Source organism: Pipra filicauda, unplaced genomic scaffold (assembly GCF_003945595.2).
Source record: "Pipra filicauda isolate LSUMZ 115617 unplaced genomic scaffold, ASM394559v2 scaffold146_size1912638_pilon, whole genome shotgun sequence".
NCBI classification, from domain to species: Eukaryota; Metazoa; Chordata; class Aves; order Passeriformes; family Pipridae; genus Pipra; species Pipra filicauda.
This window is the reverse complement of record NW_024103951.1, coordinates 861,131-887,008: the sequence shown is the minus strand read 5'-3', so window position 1 is coordinate 887,008 and position 25,878 is coordinate 861,131. Positions and strand designations below refer to the sequence as shown.

Sequence of the window (25,878 nt, the reverse complement as noted above, 5' to 3'; positions counted from 1 at the left end):
CTATACATTTTTTGAAGCCATTATTAGTAAAACAGTCAGAAATAACACCTGGAAGATGAGCTTTACTGGTTAGAGGATTAAGGGAGAGCTGAATTGCTCCCTTTGTGAAATAACAGCCTTGGTTCTCTAAAAACACAGATTGCTGTTTGCTACTAATGGGTGCCTTGTGCAGCATTACAGCAAATTGCTTTCCTTGATGGCATAAACTGAATACACAGAAAACATGAACACTGAGTTAAAATGTTAGCACATCAAAAGGCACTAAAGGAAAATAACTGTTTTGCAGAGAAAGACTTTGCATGACCATAATTGATCTGGTTTAGTGATCAATTTAGTTTCTCTTTCAGTGAACTTGTATCATTTAAAACAAGCAGCAGAACCAGATTTTCTCTGGCCATGCTGAGTGCACAGTCATTCTGTAGCAGAGCAAAATGGTTGGGACTGGGACTAAACGACAATGGCAGGAATAAATTAACCTCTGGCCATGGGGCTGCAGGCCCCAGTGTGATCCCCAAGGGAATTCTAGACAGCTCCAGCCCTTGCCTCTGCCTGCACTTCCAGATACAACATCTGCTCTCAGCAACAGGGCTATCAGACTGTTTTGGTTACACCTGGCTTAGCTTGCACTGCACTGCACTAGGAGGTCCTGCAGAGGTGATGCAAGAGGAGAATATTTACCAGGAGATGATCTCATACCAACTAGTTGGACTCTTTCCATAGAACAAGTGTGGCAGGAGGGCCTACCCCAATGAGACCTAAAATCCAGTCAGAGAATGCAAACAGTTCAAGCTCTCCTGCAAGCTCTCTGTGAGTTACTGGTGGCACCAGTGCTGGGTGCTGGTTTTGGTGTTGAATTATGCTAAAACCAGCCCAGTTCCCCAAACTTCAAACACACATCCTGCTTTTTGAAGCTGGATGTGACAGATAAGCTGGTAGTTGGCCTGTAAATTTGTGACTAGCACTCAATCACTTTATAGTATAAAAGTCCAATCCACTTTCAAACAGTCAGGTTCTTCTATCACAAACCTTCTTGGGCTGTATATGTGAGATTCAATCTTCAAGGATACTCCTCAAGGTTGAGAGAATGAGATCTCCCCATGAGTGTTGGTGTGGGTGAGTTACATCAAATCTCTACTTAATAATTATTTCTTTTTGAAAGCTTTAATATAATTGTTTCAATAAGTGTTTCAAAATAGTGCACTATCCTTATACTATACTACTAGTAGTTTTAGCATTTATAGTGTGTAGTAAACAGTTCTGATTAATATCTTTTGTCTGATCATTTGTAATAATAAATGATTCATTTTATATAAATATTCTCATTTTGCCTGCCAATCATTAAAACCTACTGGACAAAAATGGTTCAATCACACCTCTGTAATTCCTTAAATGTAAACCACTGACACAATCTGAGGCTAAGATTGGATTCAGCTGCACCCCGACTCCTCTCTGAGAAGGAGTTTAGAAATCAAGTCCTTTCTGCACCTTGTGACTCAACAGCAGGGCTTTTCTTCAATAAATTTTGTCTCAGCCTTCCACTCACACCCCCAACGAGAAGTTAACACAAAGGATTTGCAGACCATATTTTAGCACAGTAGTTTAAACCTGTCAATGTTCCATTGGCACAATGCAAGGCAATGGAAATTCTGGCCCTTGAGCTCAGACTTGAGTTTACAGGTTTTCATAACTTGCTTTTTCACAAGGATAAATCTCTATAATCTGTTGATATAGTTTGTGTTTGTCTTTTGTTTCAAATAAGAAAGTCAATCCTTCACAAAGAAGAAAAAACATTTGTTTGGTTTATTGTAGATCTCAATATGAACAAACTATAAGCAAAGCTGTGCATGAAAACACCATAATAACTTCTCAGATCTGGGGTTTTATTTATAAAGTATATGACAGAACTCTGTAGCTGTCCTAGTGCAGAGAATTTAAATAAAATGAGACCCAGAGCATATTAGGAATCTTCCAGTGAAAAGTAGAACATATTTTGGCACCTTGGAATAGGGTTAAAAGGAAGCCCAAATAATTCCCCTCACGCTGAAAATTTGTTTCCTAATGGAAGTAGACACAGATTAAATTTCTTTCACAGAATAAATCAGTATCACTGTGTGAGGTATAACAACAGTGCAACAACTTATCTAAAAATCTGGGCCTGCAAGATATTTCAAATATCCTTTGCTGGATTACCAACAATAGTAACAACCAAGAGTTCTAAATGTATATCCACTGGTTATAATTCTGCAGTGAAGAATGTACACAGACTCTCACCAAACACTTTCACCTTAGGCAGTTAACAGCCCAAATAACTTTCTCAAATATTAGATCAATGCTAGAGCATTTGGAGCACATATTTTGGTTGTTTTCTGGATTCCACTTGGATTAAAGAAACAAAATATGGAAATATATCAATTATAAGGTATAACTCTCCTGACCACTCCATTAGGTTTTGGTAATGAAACCATTACTACTCCTATCCTTTCCTGCTGGCTGCCTCAGCAGTAATTAATCTCCACAGACTGAAGAGCATAAAGGTGCTTTTATCACCATTTTCCCCCCACATTATAATGACTATGTAACCAAAAAAATGCACCAGAGAACATCTTTGGGTAGGAAAAATTTAATCTGAGAACTTCTGTATCTAGTTCAATGTCAGGTCTTCTTATCTGGTAGTATTAATTAGAGAGAAAAAACCAAATAAATCTTGGTTTATGTAGTTGTCTTTAATGTGTAATGTCTTTAATGTCTTTAATGGCCCTCTATGAAGTCACTTGAAGCCACAGAAGAATTTGCAGTATCTTCTCTGAGGACAAATGCTTTAATTTAGTGATATTTGGGTTTGAGGAGAACGTATTTATGAGAAGGTATTTTTCTTCCATACTATCATCTTCAGCAAAAAAAAAAATTCCTCAAAAGTCTGGTCTACACTGCAAAGGCTTATTGCCAGAGACCTCCTTTTGTCATTAAAACTGTAAACACAAACCTGATGTAAGCCAGGAAAGCCCAGTTTTTGTCTTGTCCAAATCAAATCTACTTTCCCAAACAACAAAATTCTCTCCGCCAACAGTTACCAAAAATACTGCTGACAAAATAACACTGGAGACAGTGTTACTTTATAAATGCTTCCAGCTTCTATTTGCAGTCAGAGTCAGTCTTCAGAGTCCCATCTCAGAGAAGCCCTTCAAACAATTCCACCACTAGTTTCTAATGTATTGAATAGAACAACAGCCATCAGCTGTCATGACACAGTTCACATAAAAAATCAGAAAGCATTTTCATTACAGTAACTTTGGAACTAACTTGAAAGTTTCAAGCAGTGGGTGGCACCTCTTCCAGTTACAAAACCATCTAAAGAGCCTGGGTTTTGTCAGCAAAGCAGCCAAGAACATAGAACATAATAACGTTCTAACACACAAGATGTGTTATATTAGGGTTTGGGCCTAGTGCAGCCCTTTGACTCATAAAGAAATATCACAAAGGAATTAGGTCTTGTTGGCAACTTGGTGCCAGGAACTGCTCCCATGCCAGTGCCCACCTGCAAATATCTACACTGAAGTACTGCTTAACCAAAGCTGAGGAAATTCACCATCTTTCTTTGAAAGGCTGGAGTTAAAAGGCATCAGTGAAAATTGAAAACAATGTATTTCCCTCAGTAGAGGACATTTCAAACTATCTTTTAGAAACGTGCGGTAAGCATTCTTTCCCAGCTGGATTTACTACAGAAACAGTTTCGGGATTTTCACATCCAGACATCAGTCAGAGACCATAAAATAGATATTAACAGAATCAAGGCGCCATCGAGTGGCGATTCATGTAATCACACTGTCCCCTTCACCTCCTCGAATCAAAAAATACCAGCACTACTGTAATTTTATATGTCTACAAGTAAATGAAATAAAACCCTCATAAGCCAACGTGCACACTCTAAACCACATCACTTTCCATCACCACAAAACTTTCCAAGTGCTTTTACTTTTAGGGGATGAAATTCCAACCACATACTGACTACATGTTACTAAAATTCATCAGTTCAATTTGGATAGCCATCTAAAAATAGTACATATCCATTTTTGATAGAATAATTCATAAAGTTTATAAAACTATGTGTAGGTGACAGGTGATAGTTATCACCACTTGGAGGGAGGGGGGACATTGATTACATCACAGAATGGCAGCATTTGGAAGAAAAGCATCAGAGGAGTTGAACCAGAAACCTCCAGGATTAAAAGCATACAATTTTTTAGCCTAAACCAAGACTCTATATTGATCCTCACTCATCATCAGTTTATATACTAAATCACTGAGAGTGAACTTGTGCAGAAGATCTGAACGCTGTAAATCCCAGGTCAGGTTCCATTTATGTAATATATTGACAAAGGACTGAAAAAGAGACATTCAAACCTAAAAGCATTAATTGCTGCAGTCTGAGTTTGAAAATTCAAACATTGGCCACAGATGGTTGCGATAACTTGCAGCCTTCAGACTAGATGAAGAGGGTACATACCACACACCATTATAATTGAGCTATGTATATGACTGGATCTCTGAAAAAAATAATGATTCAGGGTCTGCTAGAAATGGGAAAACAAAAGAAACAACTATTGTATAGGACTTGTATATATAAATATATTGTTACATTTGCCTCTGGCAATATGTTATTTATGTGCGATCACTATAAAAGAGCAGGGATAAAATTTAATATAGCTTTCATCACTGCCTGCTCTCCTACATAAACAACTTGTTACTGTGTTGTTGGGAAGAAAAAGCTTCCGATACAAAGCCATACATTTGGTGTTACAGAAATGCCATAACATTCTGTGATTGTTGATTGTCTGAACATGATGCAAACTGATAAACTACGTAACTATGCAGCTCAAATCACAAATACACAGTGGTCTTAACTTTCCTTAAAAAAAACCCACTTTACCTATACTGAAAACAAATAAAAAATAAAATAATAGAATGTTTCAAAAAGCCCCAAACCTATCGGCAGAGCCACTTTTCATTTGACATGCATATCTTGAGAGAAGAGCACTGGATTACAGTCACATTTGGGGTTTCTAAAAGCTTCTCCTGACACCTTGTGTAAATCAGCCTGACTTGAAATAAAAACTCAGTAGCAGGGGTTTAGTTTTCTGTGCTATCACACCACAAGTCTGACCCGCATTTGAGCCCTGCTGAAACAACTGCTCTCAAATTATAAACCAAAAGACTGCTCAGGGCAGAGCAGTGGGTCATGAGGGCGAGTGCCTAAGCAATAGGACCTTAGTGACAAGAATGACAGCTACGCTTTAACCTCAATTTCCTTCCCTTTGTTGGTGAGGAGATGCACAAGTGAAAGATCCTTATATCATTGTCTTATATCATTGCAGTCCCATCAACCTTTTGACATCATTACTGTTCCTTTGAAACAGATCCTAATGTAGAATATTTAGATATTAGTACTGGTCAGTTCATTTTAACCAAATAAATATGCTTTGACAGTTGGATCCTGTATTGTTATGTACATTGCAGAGGTGTTACAGTAGGAGTTGAAGCCTCACCTCTGCATCTGGAAAACACAAAACTGTCTGAGAGAGAGAAAATAACCAATTTTGTTGCTTCACAAGCTCCAGTCAACTATCGAAGTCTGACCACCAACCTTTCACCTTGGCTACGTGTCCACAGTGCTGTTCTTAAAGTACCTTTTATTACCACTTTGTAGCTGGATAAAAAAATAACTCTATGTCAATTTTTTCTAACATTAATAGGAAACAAACTCAGTATTTTCAGTTTTCTCGAGTGCTGGCCACCCATACTATTCAATAAACATTTTTTGCAAGCTTATGGAAAACCTCATGCTGAATCCAAGAATGCTCCAACTCTGTGGTCAGCAATGATAAGGTAATAATATGTAACAGCAATTAGAAGTGAAACTCATAGAATCTTTTTGTCTTGAAACCAATAGCATTATAGAAACTTTTAAGTAGCTGTTGGACTGATACTCCTCAGACAAGAAGAAATACATTTATAGGTTTTCTAGTTCATGTTATCTCAAAATTATATTCAAGGATTCTTGCTGAATCAGACCTTAGAAACAGCCTGACACGTTTAAAGATGAGCAGAAAAAACAGAATAAGTTTACCTGAAGACTCAAAACTCAGTAAAAGAACATTAACACCAACATTCAGCCAGAGTGAAAGGCATCGTAAATCTGATAAAGAAAGACATTATAAGCTCCAAACTTGGAATACTTGGGAGGATATATTCTGCTGCCTTCTGAACCACTTCTGTGCTTTCAAGGCCTGGCCTTTTGTCACTGATCTTAATGGAAGTGGAATTGTGCCAAAATTGAGACTGTGGCCTCCAGGAAATAAAACACGAAGCAGCAAGTGTTCATAAATCAGAAGCACTAACAGGTCAATCAAGATCATTGCTGGTAAGTGATTTCATGAATGACATAAAGACAGCATTTGTCTAATGAATCAAGTGTACCCAAAGAAGATGTAGCACAAGAGGTCAAGAAGTGGAGTCTTTATATTACGTACAACACTTTGTTTTCTCTCACTGACAACCTTCTTTTTTATCAGAGTTCCCTGTTTATGGACATCTCTCTCTTCACTATTATTAGCATGTGGGTGCCACTTAGCAGTGTGCTACCATGATTAATACTTTAAATTAAGTCCATATCAGATCCTGCTAAAAATATTGTTGATTATCCTGGTGCTGATTTTGTGCTCCCTTAAAATTACTAAATTGCTCCTTTAAAAATGACCAAACCCTTCTACTGAAACTTGAAAATACAAGGTCAAATAGGCCCCTTGTTCAGATGGAGACATTCAGCACCAATAAATTCAAACCCACATGGCTGAAGTTTGGCAGAACTGTGGGTTGAGAAGGCAGGCCTGTAATGGAAGTGTCAGGTGATATTATTTGAGATGACATCAAATATAAAACTTCCAAACCCTTCTTTACTTACTGCAGTATCTAGTTTCCCTGTATGCACCACATATATGATTGTATTTGAAGGAACAACCATTTTTTGAAACTATCAGTTTATGCACCATCAGGCTGCTGCTGACAGGTTGCAGGTTTTGGAGAGGATGGGATTATATATTTTCATATATGAACTCTACACTTTTGACAGTTCTCATTTCTTTACTGGCATTTTAATTCCTCATTATCCCAGTGAGTTTAATGCTCTGTATCTGTGTCAGGATTGTATCCAAGGGTAGTGTGTTTGCAAGAGGGTGAGAAGGGACAGGCTGGGCATCTCAGACTGAGAGAGACAAACTGCATTCCCCCACACTGCTGTGTCCCTGCTCTACAACAAAGTGAAATGCTATCATTTCAAGGGAGGCTTTAATGCAGATTTACAATGGGGTTTGTCTCACAGCTCTGACACCTACATGTTAATAACACCTTTTCTTTAATCCCACCGTGTTCCATCAATCTTTACTATCTTCCAAGTTAAGGCTGCAATGAGTTTTGCTTCAGTTCACTGCACTGCAAGTATTAACTCCTGGCAATCACCAGCACAGCACATTGATTTTGCAGATGAAATGAACACTTTACAATACTGCAGAGTTGACCTAAATACATAAGTGCCTCTGTTTATTATAGAATAAAGGATCTTAGGAGAATAAAATACAATAATTCAGGTTACAGAACACTTAGGGAATTAAAAAGCCACCCATAATACTACCTCAGTTAGCCAAGCTCCGAGGCACTGGCAAACCCAAAGTGAGAGGCAGTGATTCTGCTACAGAACCCCAGAAAGAGAACCAGCAGTGGCTGAAGTCTGGAGAAACAAAGAATTTACATAACAGGGGTGGTGTCCTGGGTAGAACAATCAAGGCAAAGAAATACTGGACCCTCAGGACTGAGCTACGTCCTGCAGCCAGCAGCAGCACACACTATAATAATTATACTAGGTGTGGATCTTCCTAACAGCATTTCATAGATTTCTGCCTGAATATGAATTTTCGGATGTATGGGATGAGCCACATAGATATGGTTCTTACTTCCAGACCCCTAGTCTCCACCTGAGAGAAAAAGAGAGTGGACTGGTGTTTTATTGTTAAAACACCAATTAAAATTCATCTGCTATGCTGAGGATAAATTACAGGTGCTTGTGACTTGTATCCCAAACTGCTTTAATCTTTTTCTTTGAAAGAATGACATTGTACATTTTTTTTATTTTAAAATACTCTGTCCTGTTTCCAGAAAAACTTTTTATATTGCCACGCAAATTCAAAACCTGCCAATAATTTCATAGCCTAAAGGATCTAAGCTGAAGTCTCAGACAAATAAGGTTGAGTGGATTGGCTCTCCTGAGGAGCAAAAACCCTGTAAAGAAGAAACTACCAGTACGCTGAAACAGTACCAGCATTGCTTCCTCCTTCCCACTGTTGCATTGCTTGTGGCAAACCCATTTTAGCTGCTGTGTTTCTGACTAAATCACCAACAGCAAAAATGGGCAGAATTCCTCTCTTACAGAACTTCAGTAATTTTTTAGCTTTGCAAAATTTAATGTGTCAGAATGCAACTGCTTCAACTACCAGCACTTACCTGGTCAGTTGTTTAGAACATCATTTTTTTTTCTGATTTTGGGGGTTTTTTGGTAATAAAAAAGATCCTTTTTAATGCTTTGTATTGAGAACTTCAAGAGATTTAAAAGTAGCTTTGCACCTACAGGAAATGTGTCCTGCAAAATCCTACTAGCAGTTCCTTTATTATGCACTTATATACACACAAATATCCACACTTTTCAGGAATGCTGGTTGTGTTTCTAACAAGAAGACAGTTGAAGAATGGTACCAGACACTGCATTCTGTCCAGCTTTATTCTGGTTTCTTAAGGAAACAAGGCCTATGGCTGCACTCTAATGATCTCTGGCCATCTCATCATTTGCCCTTCATCATTCTCTCCTCTCCCCTTTTCCTGCCTGTGGTCTTAAAGTTATGAAGCAGCCATGGGAGACAGACAAAACCAGGTTTGTGCCCTTCCTCCAAGGTACAGTAAATGTCAGATTTTTTCCAGGCCTGGGAGGAAAGAGCCAAATGCCCAGCACACTTGTGTTGTTCCAGGTAAGCTCAGCAAGTGCTCCTACACTGCCAAGGAAGCAGAGGGATGAAAGGGGCAACGAGGGACTTCAAGACGATGCCTACAAGAAACAAAGTTTTCTTTCTCCTCCGGAGTAAAACATTGTCTTGGGGGGTTTTTTACCTGAAAAATAGCTTTTAGTAAAGAGGCATAAGAAAAGCTGTTGGGTCACACAAAAGAACCTGAAGTGTAGAGATTTTGTTTCTCATTTAATCCCTGTAGTGAAAGTCTTCTTAGAGACACCCCATGGTTCCAGCTATTATGTATATAACCCTTAGTGAAACAGTGGCCAGCACAGGATACACTGGAAAGAACGTGAGAGGAAAACAAATACATAATATATTTCCTCTGTGTATTCATTCAATTCTCACAATGGATCATGGTTTTGACTCAGAACTGGTACCCAGTTGGTCCCTTTGCATGTAACAGCTGTGAGGGATATTTCTTATTTTTCATTTCATTGTTTTTTTTTAATTTCTTCTCTCTTACTGTAAGGTCAGCCTTGGCTTATACCCTGTGTCTTTTTTTCTCCCTTTAGTTTTTCTATTATTACAACTTTCCAGGAGAAGCTAACAGCAAAATAATTTCTTCCTTTCCCTGCTGTTATTTTCTTGACTAAGATCTATACCTATATATTTCACTTACTAAGATCTATACCTATATATTTCACTTCACTCATTGAGTTTTTCAAGGAAAAATATACAGTGTGTTCTCTATATCCTCCACTACCTCCATTCTCTAATATGGTATCTTTCCTCTACATCTCTTCTTTCATTGTTAGACCTCAGCTGCCTAAAAACCATGAAATAGACTCAAAAGTCATAAATTGTACTCAGATCATTACTTTTAAGCGAGATTATCCAGATTCTGCATCCTGAAATTCTGGACTCAAACATTTTCAGTGTTATTCTACAATCGTTACTCCAATGAATTCAAAGTAAAAAGCAAGCCTTAAGGAAAGCTGAAAGTCTAAACTCACCCATAACAGTACTGTGCCCCTTCTCTTGCTTCAGGCATTTCTCTTCTCACTTTTCATCAGCCTTGTGGTTTTTCGAATTTTAATTATCTATCTTTTCTGTCTTTGCCCTCTTGGTGTGAAAATAACAAGCATTGCAGTAACGTCTCTGTCTCTCTCCTTTTTGTTTGTTTATGTCCCTCAGACTGTAATCACTCCAGGTCAGTGTAATCCTTCTTGCTGTGCTGTGGGATCGAACACACAGGGCTCCTAATCCCCAGGGGAACATTTGTTTTCGAAAGGAGAATTTTCTTTAACTGAATTCCAATGAATATAAATATGCTCCATGTTATCCCTCTCCTTTACACAACGAAAGGGGGGGTTGTAATTTTTAATTGGAGGTGGAACTTCAACCTGGCAGCAATGCTGGGAGAGAAATTCCCTTGTGCTTTGGTGCTTCCCAAACCCTCGCATTCCCCATGTTTCTATGAGATGCTGCTTGGGTTTGCAGTGGCTTCAGCTGACCGAATGAATAGGAAGAGGAGAAATGTGTCACAGAGCCTCTCACAGGGCCTGCAGGGCTGACCAGGCTCATGTCGTTGTCTTTGAGAGAGGTCCGAGGTCGCACAGGGGACTGTGGCTGGGAACACTGAGGGGACACTGAACAGACACAGTTTCGGGCAGCATAATATAAAAAAGACATTAAGCTATTAGAGAGCATTTAAAGGAAGGCCACGAGGACGGTGAAGGGCCTTGAGGGGAAGCTGTACGAGGAGTGGCTGAAGGCACTTGGTCTGTTCAACCTGGAGTAGACTGAGGGGAGACCTCATAGCAACCTACGGCTTCCTCATGAGGGGAAGCAGAGGGAGGGCACCGATCTCTGCTCTGTGGTGACCAGTGACAGTACCCAAGGGAACGGCATGAAGCTGCATCAGGGGAGGTTTAGGTTCGATGCCAGGAAAAGGTTCTTCTCCAAGAGGGTGGTTGGGCACTGAACAGGCTCCCTAGAACAGTGGTCGCAGCACCAAGCCTGACAGAGGTCAAGGACCGTTTCAACAACAATTTCGGCCACATAGTGTGACTCTTGGGGTGTCCTGCGCAGGGGTGGCACTCGATCCTTGTAGGTCCCTCCCAGCTCAGCCTATTCCACGCGCCCCCCTCACCCGCCGACTACATCTCCCGGCACCCCGCGGGGCGGCGTCTCGTTCTCGCGAGTGCCGGGAGTTCCCGCGCTCTGTCGCGAGAGCTGCGGATCCGGAAGCTCCACGTCGGAGGGTCGGAACCTGCCCGGGGCGCGGCGGCGGCTGAGGGACGGCGGGGGAGCTGAGGGGCACCGGGGAGACACCGCGGGGAGCTGAGGGGCACCGGGGAGACACCGCGGGGAGCTGAGGGACACCTGAGAGACACCGCGGGGAGACCTCGGCGGGAGCGGGGCCATGGTGAGCGCGGGGAGCGCCCTGTGCCAGCTCCCGGTGCGGGAGGTTGACAGTCGCAGCCCCGCGGCCGGCGGGACATGGGGAGCGGGGGGGGTCGCGGGGCCGGAGCAGCAGCGCGGTGTCACTGGTGGGGTGTTCATCAGACGCACCGAGCAGCTGTACCAGTGTTCTGGGTGCGTGTTGCAGGTCGCCCCTCAGAGCGGCCATACCCGGCCCTGATGGGCTGCAGGTCTGAGCAGTGCCACGAATAAGCACAGAGTCGAGTGCATCGTGTTCTAGTGTTTATGTCGGGAGAAATAAACCACAGATCCATCCTCTTTCACCATGTCCTGTTTGTAAGTCACAGGTACTGCATGCTAAGTGGGTATTTTTTTCTCCCTGCGGTGTCTTAACAAATGTAGCTGCAGGTTTATTAATGTTATCCCACCACTAAACACAGCGTTCTTTGATCAGATATTATCCATTAAGGTTTCTATGAGCTCAAATGTCAGCAGAGTTAAGTGAGCTCAGCTGAGTGTCTGAATGAATCTGTAATGCGTCCAGTAGTTTATAAAATCATTTCACTAGACTTCGTGCCTTTCAAATACTGTGGATTTACATTGCCAGTGATGAAAGTGGAAAGTCAGGGCCTTCTCTGTAAGGGAAAGACTTAAACTTGTCCCTCCTCTCAGTTTTTATGACGTAGTGTTCTGTTCTAAAACTTTATTTTGGAGTTGTGAAGGGAAATAAATTCATAATGGGCAAATCTTGTTGTGCTCTGTTGTGATAATTGGCTCTCTTACCTGTTTTTTCAGGTGAAGTAGCAGGAAGATTAATTTTCTAACATTTGTATTAGGAGCAAGTTCTCTTTGCTTTGCTGTGGTAGGTCAGGGACACCAGGAAGATGTACAGTGCATCTTGGTTTTTACTGTTCTGAGGATGCTTTCTACAGTCTGAAGAAATTTTGAATTTCACAAAATTAAATGTAATGGACCCGTTGCCATTGATGGGGATGTGCTGGTTCCCTACAAAACCAAATAAACAGGTGGATAGAAAAGAGTGGTAGCCTTCTGCCTGCCTGAAAAGCAAGACTGGATCCTTTTATTTTGAGGTTTAACATCAGCTTTCCTTTCCCTGTTGTATTTCTGTGCCAGTTTTCTGTTCAGTAAGTGGCTATTCCCAATTCTTCCCCCCCAGCCTCTCCGACTGGATATCAAGCGGAAGCTGACGGCTCGCTCCGACCGGGTGAAGAGCGTGGACCTGCACCCCACGGAGCCATGGATGCTGGCCAGCCTTTACAATGGCAGTGTCTGTGTTTGGAACCATGAGACACAGGTGAAGGGGCTTGCTTTGCCTTTTTTATGGAATCTTCATAGCTGTCAGATGTGTATCTGGGACTGAAAAATTGAATTTATCCAAGAATCTTAAATCACTGTCGCTAACTGACTGTGCTCTCCTCTGATTACAAAAGTCACTGTATTAGTAGACAAGGAGGCAACATAGTGGACACTGTTAAGAAAATATGAAGAGCTGATTTCAAAACTTGTGTTTTCTCCTGTGCTATAAACTTACTGTTTTTATTTTTAGACTCTGGTGAAGAATTTTGAAGTGTGTGACCTGCCTGTGAGAGCTGCCAAATTCGTGGCGAGGAAGAACTGGGTTGTTACTGGAGCTGTAAGATATTGTCCTCTTGTGATTTCATATGTAGCTGTACTTTCTCTAATTTATTTTCATGCCATTGCTTTGTGCATGTTTAAGCTTAGAAGCTTAAACTCTTCATTTCCAAAGAGAGCAGCCTAATAATGTGAGTAACTCTGCAGGTAGTACAGGGTAGATCTAGAGTCAGCTTTTGCTGCCAGCTGGAACATACTCAGCACCCAGTTTTGACTCAATATTGTTGGTGCTGCTTTAAGATGAAACTACTGACAATCCTAGGTAAGATGAATTAGAAGTTGCTTTCTGCTTTTGTTCCTGCTCATAAATTTTTTAGTTTTGCTTACCTCTAGGAAAAAAATCTGCTTTTATTCAGTGAGTCTATTTTGAGAGGAATAGTTTTATTCTAATCTTGGTAACACATTTTTCTTGATGGAATGAGTATTTTTTGTTTGAATTGAGGTAATGCCTAAATATTTTTGTCTCAATTTTCTTTTCCTAGTCTTCTGCCCTCTACAGAGTAAAAATTTCTTGTCATTTTGTTGTTTTACACTGCTGTGACCAAGTTACTTTTAAAAATTAAATTTTGGTTGAAGTTCTTTCCATTTCCTAAGTGTCTTGGGAATAACAGTGGGTAATTTATAAACTTTTGAATTAAAGCATAATTTTTACCATTAGCAATGTGCAGAAAACACATTTTCTTCAACATTTTGTTGTTAGAGGCTCTTAAGTGCCGGAATATTTTCTCTAGCTCCCCTGCATGGCACAGAAGGTGCACTGGACAGAGAGCCTTATTTTAATGGTGGCTTTCCTTACCTTTCACAGGATGACATGCAGATCAGAGTTTTTAATTACAACACCTTGGAAAGGGTGCACATGTTTGAGGCCCATTCTGATTATATCCGTTGCATTGCTGTGCATCCCACACAGCCCTTCATACTGACCAGCAGTGGTAAGAGCCCTTTGGCATATTTTTATATTTATTTTATATTTAATAACCAGCTACTTTTAGGCTTCTGTTTTCTGTGTAGTGAGGGATGCATGTCTTCTCCTTTTCCTGCAGAAACAGGAATCAGTTGTCACTTGGTTATTTCTTTATCAGTTGCATTCCTGTTTCTTTGGTTGAATATCAACTGCACCTAAAATTTAAAATATAGTAGCTTATGGTCATGTCAGAGAAGAGCAAAGAACCTTCTCATTTAAATATCTGCCAGGGGAAGGGTTCCTATATATGCTAATTAGTGTGGCAAACTCTCAAATAACAGCATGAGTCCCGTTTTTTAAAAAATTACATAATGATTTGGAGTATGTTTTCAGCTGGCAATCTGACTTGGAAGCAACAGGTAACTTAAATCTTTTTCCCAAAATGTCACTGAGCTCTCTGTTATTTGAAGTGATCTCTGTTACTCAGCTTTGGAAGATCAGTGGCACAAGAGATCTTGCCCAGGAACACCTGGATCGTGCTGCTCAGTCCTTTTTGTTCCTGGAAACCTTACTGATGCAGTCAGAGCTCTGCAGGAATGCAGAGAGCTTTGTGTGTCACACGCACTCTGTATTTCTGTGGTTTGCTGTTAAACTTACACTTAGCACTTGAAATGAAGGTCCTGAGGAGCCAGCTTGGTGGTCTCTGCTTCCCGTTCCTTAGCACTCATCAGAGTAGGTGCTGCAGAACAAAGCACAGGTCCAATTACTTAATGTCTGCACACTATTTTAAGATTAATAATTCAATCCCTTAATATCAATTCTTAATCTCCCTTTTAAAGACAGATGTATTTCTTTCTTAGTTTTATCACCATTTTACTGGACAGTCTTTTTGAGAAACTTGTACTCGCTGTGGGTCCTTCTGCAAGGAAGGACTGGTGAAATCTTACAGATGAAAAATATATTGAATATTAGCAGTGCTTCCTTTCCGGCCTTTAGCTTGAAGCTTTTGAGGATTATGTAGTTTAAGAAGGTAGTTATCACTCAGTGATGCTTGGTTGTTTGTGGGTTTTTTTCAGATGACATGCTCATTAAACTCTGGGACTGGGATAAAAAATGGTCTTGTTCTCAGGTGTTTGAAGGACACACCCATTATGTCATGCAGATCGTCATAAACCCGAAAGACAATAATCAGTTTGCCAGTGCCTCTTTGGATAGGACAATTAAGGTAAAGAAACTGTATTTGGGGATTTTTTTAGTCATTAAGTAATTAACAGTATACACAAACCAATAATCCTGTATGGACAGTGCATCAGTATCCTTAAAAGCAGGTGCAAGAATTGAATATAAATTGAGCAAAGACCTGAACGCTGGTCAACTTATTAAGTATTTCAGTAAATTTACCAGATTACTTGTCACCTCTAATCACTGAAATGTGGTTCTTTAAACTTTTTGAAGTGCTGCTTTTCTATTTGGATTACACAGAAATACAGAGAGTAGTAATGGTTAAACTGTCAGTGAGTGGTTTGGCACTATTAAAACTATATAGTGGGTAAAGGCTTTTAGTTGTGCAGCAAAAAGAAAAAACCAAAACTCTGGTAAAGCTGTCTCACTCATTACTTTCCTGTCCTTGGCTGTCTATTGAATTGTTTCCAAAGGTGCCCTCAGCCTTCTCGTGGTACACCCTGATGAGTCTGATTTGCTGTGAAACTGTTACTAAACATCTGTGACTACAGATTTACGGGCACCTGAGCAGTGAGACTTCCTCCCATGTACAGTATATTGGCTGTAAAAAGCCAGTTCTGATTTCAGATGTCCTCAGATGTTGAGATCAGGTCCACGTAAATGTTGATTTGATGTGGTAAACGTCAGAAAATAGCAGTATTTCTGCACTTATTTAACATATCCTCATTTAACATAAGATTTGTTATTCATTTAATGTAACTGGGAAAAAATTAAATTCAGGAGCCAGTTGGGGGCAAACCGTGTATGCACAGTTGTTGCTTTTCTGAGGTGTTCTAGTTGATATCATAAACAGGTACTTCTTCTTACAGACAGTGCTTTATATGGTTTTATGTTTCAAAAAGAAGTCAAAAGAAACCAATTCCATTGTTTAGAGGTATGAGCAGGGCATGTGCAACTCGACATGTTGGGGGGTTTTTTGTTTTTATTTGGGGGGAAGGACTGGTAGTGTGAGCAGTTGTTGAGACTCCTCACCTAAGAAAAGCAACTGTGCCTTTGGAATTCCATGGTATCTATCTTTGGACTTGTAAAGTACACCTGAATACCTGCTCTGTTTGGCAAGCTTGACCTGGAGGCAAAAGATCAGTAACTGCATGTGGTTGGTGTTTTGTTGGGTCTTTTCCTGGGAAGGTGTGGCAGCTGGGATCATCCTCTCCCAACTTCACTTTGGAAGGCCATGAGAAAGGAGTGAACTGCATTGACTATTACAGTGGGGGGGACAAGCCCTACCTCATCTCGGGGGCTGATGACCGGCTGGTGAAAATCTGGGACTACCAGGTACGTGTTCAAGCCCTCAGGAACCTTTGTGGCAAAACATCCATGGCTAGGTTTGAATAGACCAACAGATTTCCCTCATTTTTCCTTGGAAAGAAGGATACTGAGGAGGGAATATTTCATGACATGTATTTAATTAAAAACTTTGTTAACCCTTGAGAAAACCTGCTGTGAATTTAAATAGCCTCAAAGTTGATTTGTAAAATTAAATTTGACGTAAGGTTTCTTCTGTTAGCACTAGGTTTTTTCCTTGTAACATATTAATCCCTGCCTTTTAGGCTTCATGTCTGTGGATTAACATGCTCCTCTTTTGTGTTCAAGTGTAAATATTGTGTAAATATTGTTCACGTATCAGCTCTTTCCCTCTCTCCTTTCTCATCCTGTGCACATTTACACAGGCACACGTGTGCATGCACACCCATGCACGTGCTTCTACTTGACAGGAGTCGTGAGAGGACCTGTTTGAATGCTCTGTTCTGTTGTTGGACCCCAGAACTCAAAAGTTCTTCCTGTGTACAAGTGTATGAATGGCCAGAAGGGCAAGACAGAAGTTGTTAGGTGGTACTTTCTGCTTATTAAAGCATTGTCCTAGAGTTAACCCAAGCCCAGAAGTTTAAGCTGGCACTGTTAATTTAAGCATTCACTGCAGTAATGACTGTTAGACAACACTGCTTGAAATGTTGCCACCATGTACAGCTCTGGTAGCCATCAGTTGGTCTTAGTTGTAACAAGCAGCGTAGCCTTTTCATTCATAACTTCATGTTCATGTGATTGAACATTCTTACCAAAGACATTAGATCTGTCTTCACCTGCATTTACATTCAGATGTTTTCTGATTTTTTTTGCAGTGAACTCAGCTTTCTATGTTACTTTAATCTGTTGTGCTGCACAGCTCTGGGAAAGCATATTTTCTAGGCAGAAACCTATCTGAAAATAGAGGAAAAAACCTCTGTGTAGGGAAATAAATATTTTCTTCTGGGCAAGAGAAATTAACTCAGTACAGTCATAATTTTTAATATGTTAATGCTGTTGTTTGAGCAGCCTGGAAATAAATGGAAGAAATCTAGAGAAATATGTTTTCAGGCAAATTTTGGATTTGATTTTGAGGGAGGTTTTTTTTGAGAAATGAAGGTTAAAATGTAGCTCTGTGTTCATTTTCTGTACCTGTACTTCTCATTCTCTTTTGCAGAATAAAACCTGTGTCCAGACACTGGAAGGGCACGCTCAGAACGTGTCGTGTGTCAGCTTCCATCCTGAGCTGCCCATCATCATCACGGGCTCAGAGGACGGTAATTTCGTGTTTTCTGTGGTATAAAGGACAGGGAAAGAACTTAGGGGAGAACTCTTCTTGTGGTGAGGCTGCACAACTCCTGCCCTTGCACTGGGAAGAGAGGAAAAGCATCCATCTCTTTTTCCTGTAGGAACTGTCCGCATTTGGCATTCCAGCACCTACCGCCTGGAAAGCACCCTGAACTATGGCATGGAGAGAGTGTGGTGTGTGGCCAGCTTGAGAGGGTCCAATAATGTGGCTTTGGGATATGATGAAGGCAGCATTATTGTCAAGGTACCTTTAATGCTTGGAAATGAGAAACGGTGATGCAGAGCAGCTGGTTTCTGATTCTGGGATAATTTGTAAAATACTGAAAGTCTGACATTTTAGTTGGCGTTTTTAGATAGAGATGGACTATTTCATTTGATATTTTCAACTGAAAAGAAATGTATTCTTTCCATCTCCCACCTTCTTACACTATGCTTTCTAGCTTGGTCGTGAAGAACCTGCCATGTCCATGGATGCAAATGGAAAAATTATTTGGGCTAAACATTCAGAAGTCCAACAGGCGAACTTGAAAGCCATGGGAGATGCTGAAATCAAAGATGGAGAGAGATTGCCCCTGGCTGTGAAGGATATGGGGAGCTGTGAAATCTATCCCCAGACCATTCAGCACAACCCTAATGGACGGTAATACATTCTTTTATCCTTCTCTTGAATTGTTTTTTTTTTGTTAACAGATAGGCTAAAATAAAAGAAAGGCATGCAAGGTACAAGAGCTGCTCAGTGGAGACCAGAAGGAAGAGGGAATAGCAAGTAGCCAGCAACATGATGCAGAAAAAAGATGCAGCTCCTTGACACTTTATATATCCATAAAGCTCATGCTCTGTCTGCATTTGCAGTGATTATATTGGGCATGGGGGCCTTTCACTTTTTAGATAATTTGCCTTCTTGATGATGCCTGTTGAACTGAACAGAGATATCTGACCAGTTCCATCTTCTTCCCGCTCCAGGTTCGTGGTGGTGTGTGGTGATGGTGAGTACATCATCTACACAGCCATGGCTCTGAGAAACAAGAGCTTTGGTTCTGCACAGGAGTTTGTTTGGGCACATGATTCCTCAGAGTAAGTGGTGCACATTTTTTCCTATGTATCAGATTTGCTACCGCTCGTTTTTGGGCCGTGCAAACAGTGAACTGGCCTGAAGACTAAAATCTATGTGGACAATGAACTTGCAATAACTTGGCTGCTTTAAAATTACTATTTCTAGCACTCTGCTAGTTGCAGAAGATAACTCAAATGCAGCTGTTTTGTAGCAGCTTATGATTTAGTAATTTGCTACTTTGGAAACCAAATAATCTTGGTTTTTCTTACAATTTAATCTCTATTTAGATATGCAATCAGGGAGAGCAACAGTGTTGTAAAGATATTTAAAAATTTCAAAGAGAAGAAGTCTTTCAAACCCGATTTTGGAGCAGAAGGTAAGTACTTACTTTTAAAATAGATATGTTGGTTCATTTTTTTGCACAGTTTGGATTTCTTCTGCCTTTATTTTCTTGCAGGCATCTATGGTGGCTTTCTGTTGGGAGTCAGATCTGTTAATGGCCTGGCATTCTATGACTGGGAAAACACAGAACTGATTCGCAGAATTGAAATTCAGCCCAAACACGTAAGTTTCTACATGGGACTGAAGATATTTAGCTGTCTGTGTTTACTGATTTTTCGTTTGTTTACTAAACTGCTGATTTTCATGAATGAAGCCAAGCTATCAATCCTAAAGTTTATCTCAATCATATGGCAGAAGGAGAAGAAAAAAATCCTGTACGTGTTGGTTTTTCAGGTCCTAAAGCTTCTAGAGTTAATATGTTTTAACTTTAATTTACACATCCTCTTTTCCTAAGCTGAGGTGTCTAAAGCTTCTGTTGTTGATTCTGATGGTACAGATTTTCTGGTCTGACTCGGGTGAGCTTGTGTGCATTGCTACTGAGGAGTCATTCTTCATTCTGAAATACCTGTCAGAAAAAGTAGCAGCAGCCCAAGAAACACATGAAGGTGTCACTGAAGATGGAATTGAAGATGCCTTTGAGGTATTTAAAACTTCTGTTTGAAAAGTGGAATAAGATTAGATGGTAGAAGCCAGTCTTCCCAGAGTGTAGCCAACTTAGGGGTTAAAATAACTATTTACACCATAGTTTCCAGACCATTGAGTACCACACAGTACATCTGCCTAAGGAACAATCTTCATCATTTTCTTTGGGTTCCAGAGGAGAGTTATCCCAGTTTGAATCCCAGCATAACAGACCTTGATGCCTGCATTTCCCTTCAGTTATCTGTTTACTGTTCTCACAGACTTACAGAGATTGTTTTTAAAACACACTTTTGGGTCATGGCTTAAACTTTTTTTTTTTGCAATTTTTTACAAGTTTTGAAATGTTATTCAAATTTAGAAGTGAAAAAATGTCATGCTGTGAAATGTCAGAAATGAAAATTTCAGAAGGAAAGTTGTCTTTGATTGCCTTGCTTAATGCTTGGTTTGGTGCTTGTTTCCTAGATTTATAATTGGGTTAGTTAAGAATTAAGGTAGCATTTTTGTAAAACCAAATCATCATTTATGTACTTCTAATCTGTATCTAAACTTATTTTTGCAACTTGCCCCACTACTTAATACAGAATATTAAATATAATTTCAAAGTGCAGTAATCTTTCTGCTACCTAAAAGTACATTTTTGTCTCTAATTAAACCAATCTTACTTTGCAGGTTCTTGGTGAGATTCAGGAGATTGTGAAAACAGGCTTGTGGGTGGGTGACTGCTTTATTTACACCAGTTCTGTGAACAGACTCAACTACTACGTTGGAGGAGAGATTGTCACTATTGCCCATTTGGACAGGTAAGTGGCTGCTTCAGGTTCCTGAGCGAGTGTTAAAGGTTCTGTCAGTCAAGTGAATCCAAGGTAAACCTTGTCCCCTGCTTGCTGGGCATTACAACCCCTTCTTATCTATCATACTGATGGATGTGCTGAGGCAGGAGTGTAATGGTGGAGGGAATGAACAGTGCTGTGTGAAAGTGCACATCTAGGAGAAGTAGAATATTTTATGTGAGTGCTCTCGCTACCATAAGGACTACTGGAGGGTTTTTTTAATAGACTGTTTTGTAGTGGATCTATTGAAGATGAATATTCTTTGTTTTGTTTCAGAACAATGTATCTTCTGGGGTATATCCCCAAGGACAACCGACTTTATTTGGGTGATAAAGAGCTAAACATTGTTAGTTACTCTTTGCTGGTCTCGGTGCTTGAATATCAGACTGCTGTGATGAGAAGAGATTTTGGTATGGCTGACAAAGTTCTTCCCACAATTCCAAAAGAACAGAGAACAAGAGTTGCACATTTCCTTGAAAAGCAGGCAAGAAAACTACTTCTTAGTTATCAAACTAAACAAATCAGTTAATTCACATTTTTAACTGAGTTTGCTAAGCAAAACCCAGCTTATGTAAGCATAAACTCCTGTTAATTATCTGTATTTATTTGAGAATCCTGTAACCTTCTGTTGAGAGTATTTTCGTTAAAACATCTAGGATGCTGTTTGACCTGACAGATCCCACCTAACTTTGAGATTTTTCTTTCAGGGCTTCAAACAACAAGCTCTTGCAGTATCTACAGATCCAGAACATCGTTTTGAACTTGCTCTTCAGCTTGGAGAGTTAAAAATAGCATATCAGCTTGCAGTGGAAGCAGAGGTACATATATACTTTTTGGTGATTCATACTAATTCTAAGTGCTAGCATGAATCTGAGAGGCCCTGTAAGAAAAGACAGTGGTGTGTAGGGACACAGTACAGCTTCCTGAACACAACAGAAATGCCTCCAACTCTTTTGATGAAGCTCTTCTGCCTGTAATTCAAAGGCCTCTAAGCTGTGGGATGGGGACAGAAGAATGTTGTCTGCTCAGAAGGCTACAGGATCTCCTGGAGAACCAGAACTTGGGCAAAGAACGAAGCCCAAGTCTCCAGTACTGAACAATGAGAGGAGGATGACAGGGCTGAGGCCTTTAGGCCAATTTCCAAAGTTATTCCTACCTCCCACCTCCATGTTTACTGACAAACTGTTTATTTTATGTAATGGTATAGCTGTGTAATGATCTTATAAAACTCAGTGTCATGCTGTGAAGCTACAGTAATCACAGGACCTCAAAGGGAAGACAATGTAGTAATGGGATACATAAGTAAACTTACATTTTCATACTGAATGCTCTGCAAATCTTTCAGTGCTGTTCAAAAATGTGAGTTATGGTTTATTTTCTTTCCCTTCCTCTCCCCTTTTTGTACAATTAGTCAGAACAGAAATGGAAGCAACTTGCAGAGCTTGCCATCAGTAAATGCCAGTTTGGCTTAGCCCAGGAGTGTCTCCACCATGCACAAGACTATGGAGGGCTGCTGCTCCTGGCCACAGCTTCAGGAAATGCCAACATGGTGAACAAGTTAGCTGAAGGAGCAGAGAAAGATGGCAAGAATAATGTGGCATTTATGAGCTACTTCCTGCAGGGAAAGTAAGTAGCAAACAAGAGATTCTGATCGGTCTGTTCTGCCGTTCTAAGTACCTCAGTTTCTCCAAATGGTAAACTACAGCCAACTTTCACAGAGAAACTTGGTGGTGGGCACCTTCTCAGAAGAGGTGCTTCTATTTTATGATGGCTGCTAGATTTAAAATCTGAAATGAAAGCACTTTAAATTAATGTAATAGTGTAAACAGCTAATCTTAACACAGGAATTTGTCTTTATTAAATGTACTGGTTAAAACCACATTTTAAAATCTTCTAGGCTTGATTCATGTTTGGAACTCCTGATTAAAACCGGGCGTCTCCCAGAAGCTGCTTTTCTTGCACGGACATATTTGCCAAGCCAAGTTTCCAGGTAATTTTTAAGCATATTCAGAGCACGAATGGCACTGTCAGAATTAGCTCTGTGTGACAAATACTGTTTGCGTCTCCAGGGTTGTTAAACTCTGGCGGGAAAACCTCTCTAAAGTCAATCAAAAAGCTGCTGAGTCCCTCGCTGATCCTACAGAATATGAAAACCTTTTCCCTGGCCTGAAGGAAGCTTTTGTTGCTGAAGAATACGTGAAACAAAGCCTGGCTGACTTGAGGCCGGCCAAGGAATACCCCCTTGTCACTGTGAGTGGGAGTTTTTATTGTCTCTAGAAGAAGATTTGGTGCTGTGTGAAAGCAGCTTTAAGCAAGTCAGTGCAACATTTAAAGGCACATGTTGTGTTGGTTTTTTACTTTTAGCCAAATGAAGAAAGAAACTTACTTGAAGAAGCAAAAGGATTTGAGCCTTCTGGAGTAATGGCATCTCAGGTCAGTGGTACTAAGTGATGAATTCTAAGAGACAACTTTGCTATTTGGTGATAACATCTACCTTGGAGAATATTTCACCAATAATGGACAAATTATTGCTCTTATTGGCTTGACTGTAAGTGCTGCAGCTGAGTTCCGTGTTCTTTGCTTCAGATTCTTCTTATGTGCATCTGTAACTACTAAGAACTTCCTGACTGTGAAATTATTTGTGTGCTTCCCTACCCTGGGTCACCCTTTGTGGTGTGAGCGACTGTAGAGTGTTACCACTGAATTCATCCTACAGAAAACCAATTTCAGTTGCACATACAAACACCACCCCAACTGCAGATGGTTTTCTAAAAGCTCACTTGCTGGAACCTGGAAACTCCTGTGTATTACAGCAGTTAAAAATGCTTTATGTTCTCTGCTAGTGTGCTGCATGGTTATGGAATAACACTGTTCCATGACTGACTGATTAGGAATCATACTCAGGTACTTGAACAGATGTTCTAATCAATATCTGAAGTAACAAGCTGATTTTTTTTTTCTCCACCTCAGTTGTCCAATTTTTATGCAGAAAACACAACTTAAGTGTAAGGTATGAGCATGCAGATTGAAACAAACACTTCAAATGCTTTTCAGAGCTTAAACAGAAGATGACACTTTCCAATTCTTGCTCATGTCAAATACATTTGTATGTGAAAATCAGATTGTGAGTTTCTTGAAGAGGCACAGCTCTTTGACACTATAAACATCTTAAATTAGAACTAAAATCAGAAACTGAGGGAGAAACATATAAGCCACAACTCCCCATTCTGTCTTTATTTTTTTCCTCTTAGGAGATGCACTACAAAGCATCACTGGCAGTTCAGAGAAGTTACCTTACTTTCAAGTAGCTGTCATGATTACATAGAAGGCCTAAACCACAGTTGTCTTTTACAGGGTAGGAGATAATTATAGAATTAATCAAAACACAGTTAATTGGACAGTATTGCTTCAGTAATGATACTGATGAATTATCTTAATATAAAACTTGTGCAGCAGCAAAGAGAGAAGATGAAGTGTTAAACCTTTACAGGGTACACAAAACCCAGCAACAGTACTAAGGTTTGCTGTCACAGTCTCAAGTAACCTAATGTGTCTTGCTGAGGACCTGTACAATCACTTTCTAACAGCACTTCGGTATTTGAAATGAACTGATACTTTCTGAAGGTGGTTTTCCTTTGATCAGTTCCATCCATTGAAGCAGTTCCAACTGCTTCAAAGTAACTGGGGAGGGAAATGGCAGGTTCCAGAGGAGTGAGGACTAGAACCCTTACAGGCTCTGGCTCAAGAATGGCCGAGGAAAACTTTGGAAGATAACTACTGGGAGGGAGGATTAGAGGTTTGCTGTTGTTTACTTGCTTTTGTTGGAAAATTTAAATTCAAAAGAACTAAAGGAATTTTTTTGTCATTAGAAGAAGGTTGAAGAACCAGTTCCCTCTCCTAAACAAGAAGTGATGAAGACAGTTTTGCAGAATTCTGATATACTTCCAACAAGAGATCAGAAGGTACCAAAACATATTTTTTATGAAGGGGAGCACTACGAGCACTAATTTTATGTTAAAGCCTTCAATTAATAATGTGATTCAACAAAGCTACTGGAAAATGTCTCTATATTACTGGACAACTTAGGGCCAGTACAGGGAACAGGTCCCTCCCTGCCTTGCTGGGTTGCAGAAACCATCCCCAGTGACACAGACCAGTTAACAGCCTTGGGGGTTGCAAGGGGGAAGTTCAAACACAGTTGGCCAGAACATGGTAAAAAGCTGCAGCTCATGAAAGATGCTTCCTTACCAAGCACAGAGCTTCTCTCTACAGCTTATTTTAGCACTCCTGTTCCACACCACTGCCAGAACCTGGGGTTTGCAGAATGTGCAAGTACATCCTACAGAATCATTCATCATATAAGCTGGCTGACAGGGAACTGTAGTAGTGTACCCTTCACCTAGTCTTTTCTTTCCCTAGACACTGCTGGACTTGGAAGATGACTTAGATAACTTGGATCTGGAGGATATTGATACTACAGATATCAACCTGGATGAAGAGATCTTAGATGAGTGAACACCCTTTTTTAGATGACCAAATCAGTTACTCCAAACCAACGAATGAAGTTCTGTGGACTATGTGCTCCAAGTTAATTTGATTTTTATACCACAAGTGGACCATGTACATGTAGAAGGAAGTGCAGACCCAGCAATTGTACGTGGAGAATCAGCTTCCAGTACGTTGAATTTCAAGACATAGGCCTGGCTCCAGCATGTGCTAACGAATGTTTTCATTTTGCAAGCAACTCAATAAAGTCTTTTAAACATTATTCTCCTCAGATCTCCATTTACTAGTAATTCTACTAAGAATAGTGCCATTCTTAAGAATACCCCAGCTTCAACAGTGTATATTAGAAATACATGAAACAGGAGCATAATAGCTGAACATTAGTATTTTAGCCTGACATTCCTCAGCATATACACTTAGGCCTAGGGTTATGTTCACTGTGCTGTTTGGCTTGGGTTTGGTAACAATCAGTAAAATAACTAAAATGAATTGCGGGAAATTCTTTAGATTCAAGATGTAACATTAAAATATTAAACTCAGGGCATATTGTCACCAAAAACAAAACTCATGACGACTGCTCTAAGTTCATTTACAGAGCTTTTCAAAATAGCAAACTGCTGTAATGATTCTTATATAGTT

The 25,878-nt window shown here is 40.1% G+C and overlaps 1 protein-coding gene across 2 annotated transcripts; it reads left to right on the top strand.

Moving 5' to 3' along the window:
• Positions 1-11,369: 11,369 nt before the first annotated feature.
• On the top strand, positions 11,370-25,501 carry COPB2 (COPI coat complex subunit beta 2). Of its 2 annotated transcripts, none has more exons than XM_027729317.2 (22): positions 11,370-11,478; positions 12,652-12,789; positions 13,042-13,128; positions 13,933-14,059; positions 15,108-15,256; positions 16,402-16,548; positions 17,735-17,834; positions 17,967-18,109; positions 18,306-18,505; positions 18,829-18,939; positions 19,207-19,295; positions 19,377-19,483; positions 19,758-19,901; positions 20,573-20,703; positions 21,010-21,217; positions 21,441-21,551; positions 22,145-22,359; positions 22,631-22,723; positions 22,803-22,983; positions 23,098-23,166; positions 24,606-24,695; positions 25,153-25,501. In XM_027729317.2, exons 1-22 carry the CDS (start codon positions 11,476-11,478, stop codon positions 25,246-25,248), a joined length of 2,739 nt encoding a protein of 912 aa, XP_027585118.1. In that variant the 5' UTR covers positions 11,370-11,475; the 3' UTR covers positions 25,249-25,501. The 2 variants fall into 2 exon arrangements, with proteins under 2 accessions (XP_027585118.1, XP_027585117.1); XM_027729316.2 differs by having other exon boundaries at positions 24,603-24,695.
• The last annotated feature ends 377 nt before the right edge of the window (positions 25,502-25,878 follow it).

Excerpts from the sequence above, each read along its gene's own strand:
- COPB2 (XM_027729316.2), top strand. Across the intron at positions 12,790-13,041 it reads TTTGGAACCATGAGACACAG|ACTCTGGTGAAGAATTTTGA; the intron begins GTGAAGGGGCTT and ends TTTTATTTTTAG. Across the intron at positions 22,724-22,802 it reads TTGCCAAGCCAAGTTTCCAG|GGTTGTTAAACTCTGGCGGG; the intron begins GTAATTTTTAAG and ends TTGCGTCTCCAG.